Here is a 10,588-nt window from a genome sequence, read left to right as displayed (position 1 = left end):
TTATATCAAGTCTTTTCACTAATGCCGAGTGAAGAATTTGGTTAGCTCAATACTTCTAGTATCATACCACTTCTGTTAGTACTTAAATTAGATGAGTTGTGACGTCCCAAAGTTTGTCGTTAGATACCGTTGGCTAAAAGACAATTAGCGCGCGCGATCACACACACACACTGAAAGGATTTTCCCGCTTTATTCCTTAATTTGGCACGTGGCGTGAAACCGAGCTTCTTCTCGTTTGATAAATGAGTCTAGTTAATATTGTGACAAGCGTTTTTAGCGTTAAATTAAGTCGCTTTACAAGATGTACGCCAAGATCTTCTCGGTCTGTTAGTCCTCGGTCATATCTTTCGTCTTTTGATTTATAGACCCAATTCTTAACTCGGTAGACCAAAAAACCATCAGCCTTAGGTTTTTCATTTTATTTTATTTTTCCTTTCATTTCTTTTCGATATTTGTCATCTTTTTTAAGCGACTCGACCCAATTTTGTTCGTCTTTCTCTCTGAACCAAAAATCTATAAACGATGGGTGACCTTTGAAAATATAGGCATGTTCTCCAAATGGAATAAATTATGCATACTAAGATGAGAAAAATATACGTTACCTTTATTTTGAATAGTAAAATTTTTGTAGTATAGAAAACAATCGAAGTTTGCTTCAGGACCATTGGTACATACGCAGCTTCCTTTTTAATAGGGTTAGGCTTAGCTATAGGGAATGCGTTGTTTGGGTTTGGAGAAACGTCTTAAAGAATTGTTTTTAGGCGGCAAACGAAAGAAAACGGGTTTTGAAAAGCTATTAGAAAAAGGCGGGATTTTTGGGTCTCGTGCTGAAATCGCGTTTTTACCTCTCCGTGTGACGTGGTCCAGGAGAGGTTCTGTAACGGCCGGGTCTGTCTGTGTGTGTGTGTGTGTGTGTGTGTGTCTGTCTGTGTGTCTGTCTGTCCGTTGTTACACCCACGTGACCGCGTTCGCAGTTTGCGTATCGGAGCAAACGTGTTCCCAATTTCCGGACCGCATTGACAGTTCACAGAAATTTGGAAAATTGTATTTCTCTCCTTTGGCTAATCTATACTTGAGTTCTCACACCACCATGTTTGGTCTTCGTCCATCCCATATGAACACCGGTCTGGTACTTTTCTGGTTTACACCACCACCATCTTCTATTCTTTGTCAATCCCACATTGACACCAGTCTGCACTTACACTGGCTTCTAACACCACCATCCACAAAGTCTATTCCACATAGACACCAATCTATATCATTGGCTTCTACTCCATTATCATCGTTTGGTTTTAGGATATACGCGGCGATCAGCTAGGGTTACGAGAAACGTCTAGCCTCCCTAAGATGGGATCTCCACCAAAGGTTTTCGCAATTGCGCTTTTTCCTTACTATTATAATGGAAACGAATCGTATATATACCCCAAATTTGAAAAAAGCGGGCAAGAGGGGTACCCTTCAATTTAAACGTCAATATTAGCAAAGTTTGAGATGATAATAGGTATAACTTTATTTTAAACGATTTAACTATTATTAATGTTAATTATTGAAGATTAAAATAATTAAAAATAATTATATTTATTTAAATATTAAAGATAAACCTCTCGTGCAAAGAGAGAGATTATCATTGCCTCCTATATCTACCAAGGCCCGTGCATGCGATATATTTCCTTCATTGCCTCCTATATCTATCAAGGCCCGTGCATTGTGATATATTTCATTCATTGCCTCCTATATCTATTAAGGCCCGTGCATTGCGATATATTTTTCAAAACAACAACAAAAATGGGAAGCTCCTCTCAGAAACATAATAATTTCTTTTCTCTGTATATGAAATAAAAATATGGATAATATTGCTCTCCTTCTTTAATGGTATGAATCCTTGCCTGTCTATTAATATTTTACGTAAGAGAAATACGTATTTAGCGAAGCCTAGAGAGGATAAACATAAGCGAGATTGTTTCGGAAAAAAAATACTGCTTCCACTAATGGGTTTATACTCCTTGTTACTGTTGTATAGAGTAATCTTGATAAAAGCTTAAAAAATTACGAGAGGACAGATCTTTTTTATCCTCTTGTTTTATTCTTAATAAGAATATAAAACATTTATTTTGTATCAAAATATATTTTTTGGTGCTGAGATTGCTTTAGAAAAATCCAAACGGTTAGGCATTGGTAAAAAAGACATGTGTAAGCTATTTGCAGAGATGATAATTGTTTTATATGTTTTAAATAAAGCTGAAGCTTCCATTATTGTGTTTATGCTCCTTGTTTGTTTCTCTGAAAACCATCTAGGTGTAGATAACAGTTAGACCAAAAATTTCAAAAAAACCTAGTTGAAAATAGACCTTTTAAATTTGCGGGAGCCATTCTTGAGAATTTTTCTTTGCTTGTAGGTTGTCAATTTATCTACCAGTAAATGTTTGTGTTTGGAAGTTGGATATTAAGTCAAATTAAGTGGTTGTAAAGAGCCAGCAGGTTTTTGCCGCTCCTTTTTGTGAGTATTCGATTTTTGTATGTAAAATGGAGGAAGATAATGTTGAGAGTAAGGATGAAATGCGGAAGCGCAAAGCGCGGGAAAGGATGAGGGCAAAAGTTCGACGTTTTCATTGGATACTTAAGTTTATATAATCTTCTCGACACGGAGAGGTAATATTTTGGTTTTCCCGACTTGTTTTTTTTTAAGAAAAATCGCTTTACTATGTACACGTACTCGCATCTCGCGCAACACGAATGTTTCGGCGCGCCTTTTCTCAAGTGCACGCGCGCAACAAAACTGTAGTTTATTTCTTTTACTCCATTGAATAGAAGAGGGAGAAGTGACCGATCCCTCGGAACTGTACACTCAAATACTCGGCGCGCGATTTTACAAACATTTTTCCCTCGTCGACAAAAACATGTTTTTGAACGTGTACCCCTGGTCCCTTAACGACAAACATTAAATCTCGCGTTTGCGATGTTCTAGGATGACGGAGGAGAGCATGACGTATCTAAATTAACAATGTTGAAGGGTTTTGTATCTTGTTCAGAAAAAAAAACCAGATAGGGCTTTGAAACGTTTTTTTTATAGTAAAAGAGGGATTTGTGTTGTAATATTTTTTTAAGTACTTTTTCTACTGAGCTGAGGGATTATTTCCAAGTCATTTTTGCCTGTTAAAAGCGTGGATCCTCTCATACCATCGGGGTCTCGTATGTTCCCAACAGGATAACGCCAAAATAATTACCCACTTTTGCTAAGCGACGAATGAAAGGCAAAACGAGAAAGCTATACATGGAATGTTTTGGAGAGACAAAGACTTATACGTCATCCATAAATTAGAATATAAACTAATAACATTTAAAGCTAACACCCCCTATACGCCATTTTGGGGGGACGTCTGGAATTAGTAGATTTCTTCCCCTGACGCTCACCTAACATAAATTATTAAAAGTTGATTAACACCGAAGTTAATTTGAAAATTAGTTTAACTCACTTCCGGTAGGATGGTTTTATCATAAGTTCATAAGATATGTTTCATAAGTTTGTCACTGGTAACTTAGAAACTGGAGCTTGTCATGAAGTGAGTGAGGTAGGTAGGTCATAGATTCGAGGTAAAGCGAGGGAGGCCTGGTGAGGCGCTGTCAAAGGCTTAGTACACAGACTAAATAGGACCTAGATGGACTGCAAAATTAACCGAGTGTCTATCGTAACTTCTATTTAATATACTTCTTCTAGACACGCTGTTTTATGGATTGATGGGGCTGGGTTCCCTTGTGTAAATGTCTACCTTTTCTTAGGTGTTGTGTTGTGTTGAGGAAAAGTAAAGCTCTCACAGACCAACTTGGGATTTTAAGAACTAGAGGCAATAATAAAATACGGGCCATATACCTTTATATGTATGTATATAGTTAAGCGTTTAAGAAAGTATTGTACCTCTTTTCTATATGGTTTCTAGCATCGTGTATGGGGCTCTTTTTATTCTTATATACAGGGTGTTCCAAAAAGATTGGTATAAGACCGAAGTTCAGCGGAATAGTTCTATGGGGAAATCAATTTCGAATCGAAAATGTAACTTCTATAACACCCTGTATATTTATGGTATCCAACACCTTGCCATTGTGGTTAGAACGAACTACTTGTAACTCTAAAGAAAGAGGTTTTCTGTAGGTATGTACAAAGAAAGTTCGTTGGCTTTTAGGTCTTAGAGGCTTAGGAATACCTGGATAATAGGAACCAACTTCATTCGAACTCTTTCCTGATTGGTCGCGTGGTATTCCTTCATCTACCAATGACGTCGGATCCTTTTAGTGTCTTCTTTTAATTCCTAATGAAAGCGTAAAGAATATTTTTGTAGGAGTAGGTACTTTCTTTCTTTTCTTTTTTTTTACTATCTGAATAATTAAGTTAGAATTTCAAATCAATTCCGTTTTAATTTCCTGAATGCCCTTTTTTTTATAAAAAAGAAAAATCTCTTTGACGTTTCGTTCTCCGAATATTTTAGTACCTATCCCCAAGCTCTGAATTTATTCATTTTCTCACATGAATATTGATTGATTGATTGTTCATTTTGGGGGAATTTGAAATTTTATGTCATATTCCATTTTACCCGCTCTGAGATCGCATATCATTATTTTCGCTGGGCGCATGCGCTGCTTATACTGAATATCGCTTTGGCTATTGGATTTTTTTCTTGCTTGACCACTTGACCAGAAATGTTTCCTTCCAAATTCCACGGAAAGAAGCATTTATTTTCTTCTTTTTAATAGCTTGCTTCGCCTCGAAAATAATTGATTTACAACTTAAGTTAAATTTTATTGTTTTTTTATGGAATTATTCATGTAGTGTTTGTATTAATTCTTTGAGGGCAAACTTTTCGCAAAGTTTAAATAAGTTGAAATCAGGTGTAACGCGAAGGGGTTGGGTCGGGTCGGGGTCTAGCCTGAATCTTCTGAGATACTTAGCAGTTCAAGAACTCTCTGTTCTTTTGGCCTTTCGACTTTTTGGGGAGCTTCTTTTGAATATTTCAAAGAATCAAAGGGATCTCCCCCCCCCCTCCTCCAGTACCCCTGGAACCTGATGATAATGTAAAGAAAAAACCAAATTTCTTTCTTGAAAGGAATGCCCCCATCGTTTGACTTTAATGAAGATAGATTGAAGTTCCGAAGAGCTCTAGACACGTTGGGGTTTAAACCACGCCCTACCCCGGGATCGGTTTCACCTGAATTGACTCGAGTTTTTTTAATCTTTAGTTGAAATTCATAGCGCGAAATTATTTTCAAATCACGAGACATAATTGATTTTTTTTATCTCGTGTGACGTAACTTAGTTTTTTAATACGTTGGGGAATAATGGATGGATGACCTTGGTAGGTCAGGGGTGTTGTAATTAATAAGTTGGTTGTTGTTGGGTCATCATTTATCGGACTATAATTGGGGTATCAGCTTCCAACACGAGTTCCTTTTGGACCACCGCTGGAAATATATCGCTCAATCTTGACAATTCCCCTTGGCAGACTATAAATTTTACCCCCTTCGGCCACGTTAGGCTTAGCAATTTCTCGTTTTTTTTTTGGCGGGAACTTCGGACAGTGGCTCTCGCGCCAGGCCAGCTTTCTCTCTATCTTTATAGCGCGTGCACTGACAGTTTTATCGAGGGATCTAACACTTTCTCGCGTCTCAATTGATGATACGAGGTTTTACAGGGGTGGCGTAACCCATCTCGCGCTAAAAGTGTCTGACCTCTCGAGTGGTGATGGTGGTCTCTAGCTTAAACGTAGTTGACAGGTAATTTCTTCTATGGGTGGGTAGGGGAAGGAACCCCTTAACCCCGAAGTCCATCTTCTCGATGAGCCAAGGCGCCCACATACTATCTAGAGTGACCTTTTCGGGGCCGGGGGGAGGGGTTGTATCTCGAAATGGAGGCATTTCCAATAGAATAAAGGGACTCCGATAGGGGGGTAAGCCCCCCCCCCGAAAGACAAATGACTCGATTGTATTGAAAGGAAATAGACGAGCGATAGTCATTCTTCCCTCGCTCCAAAAGTCCGGTTCACATCCGGTTCAACTTTCAAGATCTAATATCCTAAAATGTACAGAAGTGTTTGAAATATAACCTTTGGCAGGTTTTTGAGGTTGGACCGAGTAACTCTGTGGCTGTATATGAATTGTCATGCCTTCTGCTTGAACTAAAGGGGAGGTGATGTAGAAACCATCATCCCTGACGTCACACTTAATGTATTTGAAATTAGAAACCAAGTGATATTGACGTATAGCTATTGACCTATCCGCACCGAACCTCGTTGTTTGAACGAGTGAACCTTGGGTGAATAGCCAATGAAACGCAAGGAAGGAGGAGCTTGTTCTTTAACAAAGTTTTAAGCCCTTTCCCTTGCCTTCAATCAGATGACTTATTTTAGATCCCAAGTGGAAGAAATCTGTGTATTCCTTCTTCCAATATTAGAGTTGTTTTGAAATCAAGGGACCTAACACTACAAATCTCTCTCGATGAAATGTTTGGCGAGTGTCCTAGCCCTTTTTCGACCCGTTCTTTCATAGCGGGTGGGCCGGATATTTTGCACTTTGTCCAGGGAAAGAAAACTTTCAGGGGAAATGGTTTTCCTTCTGTTTTTGTCGTCTCGTTTCAGGGAATCGCCCTATCCCTTTTGTGTGTTAACCATGGATTTTACGTATCCTTTAGGGGACAAGAAAACGGTGCACGTGCTTTAATCGGTGCAAAATTCACGTGCCATGGAAGATTGGGATTAAGTTCAGAACTGTTTGAAGCTATCCGTGTGGGGAGGGTAGTAAATGATGTATTCCCCTTAAGTTCACTGTGTATGCAATTTGGTTGCTGCTGGTCCGCTTTATAATTGAAGTCCATGGTTTCAGCGGGGGTTCTTGACTTTCATTCTTTCCAAAAACGTTACTAAAGATAGTTTCCAAACGCACAACTACCAGCCATGATTTTTATAATCACCCAGAATTCAATCGATTACAATGATACCAGATGAAGCTCAATTTTAATTTTATTTTAAGTACAAAGCAATTAAATTAATAGTAATAATTAGGGTGTTGTCCAATAGCTGGCAAATTTAGATAGTATTCCATTTCGAGTCGATTTTTGCGTCTGATTGTGTCACGGATCAGTCTCAAACCCATCGGGTCATCAGCGTACGATGGGTGTACCAATATCTGTGGTCGTCTCACGCGAAAGAAGGCTCTTTTCCGTTTGCGACGCCTTCTACCACGTGACTCGTTGTACGAACGCCATTTGTAAAAGATGTTCTCGCATAAACAGACGAATACCGTAATCAAGTTTAGATAGAGATGGAGACGAATGATGGGGAGAACGGATTGCAGGTCCAAACTGGAATATTCCTCCACAGAATCTTCTTCTTCTTCCCGTTGAACGCCGTCCGTCGTGATTGCCTTGTTGGCCTGTACTTCTTTCTCGATTTTACTCACCCATTTGCTGTACAGTCCTTGTTCTTGATTCTTGCGAAACCTGCACGATATTAGGCTTAGAGTAAGGCAAATTCTAGTTTAACCAAGGGTTAGCGAAGAAATTCAAATTTAGCCTAGGCTTAGTGGGGAAATTCAAATGTAGCCAAGCCTTAGCGGGGAAATTCACTTACGCTCTGTTCATGGGTACGAGTAACTTGGATCCTTTCCGAAGTGCGACGCTTTTGATGGTTCCTAAGAGTCTCTCCTGGTCAAAATGAGTTTTCTTGGTGACGTTCAGAGTGGTCATGGCCACTTCTATGGCGTTTTCCGAACCGATAAAGACGTATTTTTCCGAAAGGACTTTCTGCATTCCTTCTTCAACGGTATCGCAATATTCCATTTGTTCCGACGTATTTGAGATATGATGCATCAGTTCGTAGTAAGGATTTTCTCGTTCAACGTGTTTCTTCGCCCGGTTCTATTAAATGATCGAAACAACACGTTGAAATAAATCCAATTAGAAAACCGGGCCTGTTAATTATATTACTTCGTGGTTATGATATTCTCGTATTTGATTTAACAAACTAAAATGCGTCAGGGTGTTTCTGACGGTTCCCACTTTGTAACCTTGTTTGGCAATCATGTCTCCGAGCGATTCCAAATCGTCAACGTGATGGTCGTTGGTGATTGAGGACGTTATGAAAGAGATGAACTTAGCGCCGTAACCCGTGGTGATGATCATGGTGAAGAACCACCATAAACCCACGAATTTCCAGACTCCTTGAAATCGTATCATACGAGAGGATCCCGCTATAAGGGTCGAAGGTTAACGCCGTTTCATTTATTGGTGTAACTGTTTTCTTACGTTGCATGACCAACGCCTGGTAGAAGTAAAGCGTCGAATCGTAAAGGCTCCATTGAAACGAACCCGATTTGATGTTAAACGATAATAAGTGAACTAAAAATGAACACGTGACGTAACACAAGATTATGGCGATCCAAACCTGCGAATAAATATAGTTTTTAGAGACATAAATAATTAAATATTGCAGTTGTACTCTTCGTTATACCTCCAATTCGTAAGGCAAGAAAAGGAAACTGATATTTGGATGTTTAACCTCTTGTTCGTCGTTGTAGATGTATATTTGAGCGTCGTATTCCATGGGGATTGTGAAATCGACGTAATGCATTCTGGTCGTAGTTGGACGTACCGAAAATATCATACCGAGCTTCTGTAAATTTCACCCAAAAAAATTTTGAATTTCACTCATTATAAATTAAATACGTAAATACATTGTCTATTAGGTCTCCCATTAGACCCGTGTATTTCCCATTATCCGTCATTCTTCCGTAACCATGCGCGTTCGTCGTAAAAGCGCATTCCTTTCTACACAATAAATATCGAAACGCAGTGATGATCCCCTCGTATTTACAATAGATCACTGCATTAATTCAAGAAGAGAAGCCCAAGTTCAATACACGCGGAAGGAGACTAGCCGACTCGCGCTGCCCTCTAGCGGTGCACGCTTCTTGGCACGAGGAAAACAACCCAAGAAGGAAACCACCCCACCCATATGGTGTTTGCTTCTCGTATGGAATTAATGAACTGGTCTATAATTGTTTCATACATACAAGAAATCAAAATTGTCTTTTATAATATTTGTGTAAAAATGAAAACCAGATTTGTTGGACGGTTGCTTTTAAAAATAATTAAATTAAATTAATTTAATGTTATTTTTTAATTGGGGTAGAGGGTACCTCGACTATTCCGATATTACAACTTGAGCTAAGTAGGATCATTATGTAGAAATCGCGTTCCACGTCCTTTAATTGATGATGGCAACCTTTAACGTTCTGTATAATAAATAATAAATTTTAGTGTTATTTTTATTCTTAATAAAATCCGGGATTTCATATTCATTAACTGGAGATAATTTTGTCCAATTATCGCATCCCGTTCGCGAAAAATCGTCGGTGCTTGAAGTGTAATCGAAATAATACGCGCTTTCCGCAACGCTGAAGTCCACCATATCTCGAACCTGAATTTAAACAATTTTGATAATAATATAAATAATTATACAGGGTTTTTCTGTAAAATCTGCTATGAATTGACCAGCACTTTCTACTCAGTTTGATACAAAGAACACAGCCCTTAATTTATGGCAGACTTATCAGAAACACCCTGTACCTTAGAGGCACGCGATGTTTGTATTACCTCCATAAGAAAGGACTCATTTCGAACAAATAAGACTATTATAATCGGGTCCTCCGTACTGTCAGTATAAAATGAACTTGATAGTGTCCGTAACGGTATAACGGGCCAATGTAGGTGAAAGTGTTTCTTGCGATTCTCGTCCACAGTGTAGGCTAATTGGTCGGCGTTGTTACTGATCGAGTAGTAATACGCCGTTGAATTCTCGCCTCCCAGACATTTAGTTATCACTAAATTCAAATCTCGCCAATCTGAAGTTAAAGTTTAAATTATGAAATGATTATAAATAGATGTTTTTATTAATTTTAATACCCGTAGTTTCGTTGTAGAATATCATCTTTTTTCTAGCGTTGATTAGTTCCTTATATTCAATTTCTAAATAAAATAAGTAACTTAATCGGTAAGAAAATCGGTGTGTGAAACAGATGAGATATCCACTACACAGCAGGTACATTTACAAGTGGGCATCGTTTGACCAAATCTTATTTCAATAAAAACTAACTATAAAAAATAACTTGGGTATCTGAGCACGAACTTCATTAGACAAGAAGACTAGTCGAAAAAAAGGAACAGCAAACGTTGCTAAGAAGGAAAAGTTTAACTCTATGCGCCCCCAACAAGCCTTGCGCCCTGGGACCAGTGCCCCTCGCCCCACCCTTTAACTCGGCCCTGACTATAACATACTCAAAGGGCATCTTCCTATCTCCAGTACAACCAGGGTTAAGAGCCTCCAAAGTTGGGTATAATGCTATGCCTATAGATAGAGGTATGTCGGTGAATATTCTCCATTACTTGGCCCCTGTTTACTCCATCCCCGAATTTTAGTATGGTTGTATGAAGGACAAATAGCTCTATAAAATACTCAACGACATCGCCGTATCTAAAGTAGAAATAGAATTATGAGCCTTCAAAGTTTAGTGTGAAAACTCTTTAAGTAACATTCTAGCTATAAGT

The 10,588-nt window shown here is 38.6% G+C and overlaps 3 protein-coding genes across 3 annotated transcripts in view; 1 reads left to right on the top strand and 2 right to left on the bottom strand.

Annotated features, from left to right (window-relative positions):
* The window catches only part of LOC149650846 (meckelin), a 67,822-nt gene that overhangs the window by 19,322 nt on the left and 37,912 nt on the right, over window positions 1-10,588 (top strand). The gene's annotated exons all lie outside the window — the stretch shown is intronic.
* LOC149650850 (uncharacterized) lies at window positions 7,030-8,420 on the bottom strand. The gene is made up of 4 exons (XM_089847056.1): window positions 8,288-8,420; window positions 7,970-8,232; window positions 7,614-7,900; window positions 7,030-7,483 (listed from the first exon to the last, which is right to left on the bottom strand). The coding sequence occupies exons 1-4, from the start codon at window positions 8,292-8,294 to the stop codon at window positions 7,030-7,032; spliced, it is 1,011 nt and encodes a 336-aa protein (XP_089703182.1). The 5' UTR covers window positions 8,295-8,420.
* Window positions 8,408-9,713, bottom strand: LOC149650849 (uncharacterized). Its single transcript, XM_089847076.1, has 6 exons — window positions 9,638-9,713; window positions 9,348-9,461; window positions 9,181-9,276; window positions 9,055-9,119; window positions 8,716-8,809; window positions 8,408-8,654 (listed from the first exon to the last, which is right to left on the bottom strand). The coding sequence occupies exons 1-6, from the start codon at window positions 9,641-9,643 to the stop codon at window positions 8,487-8,489; spliced, it is 543 nt and encodes a 180-aa protein (XP_089703202.1). The 5' UTR covers window positions 9,644-9,713; the 3' UTR covers window positions 8,408-8,486.

This window comes from Phalangium opilio, unplaced genomic scaffold, assembly GCF_054372755.1.
Source record: "Phalangium opilio isolate 3A_F unplaced genomic scaffold, DU_Popi_V2 ptg000082l_1, whole genome shotgun sequence".
NCBI lineage: Eukaryota > Metazoa > Arthropoda > Arachnida > Opiliones > Phalangiidae > Phalangium > Phalangium opilio.
The sequence above is the reverse complement of the archived record's forward strand: the minus strand, read 5'-3'. Positions and strand labels throughout refer to the sequence as shown.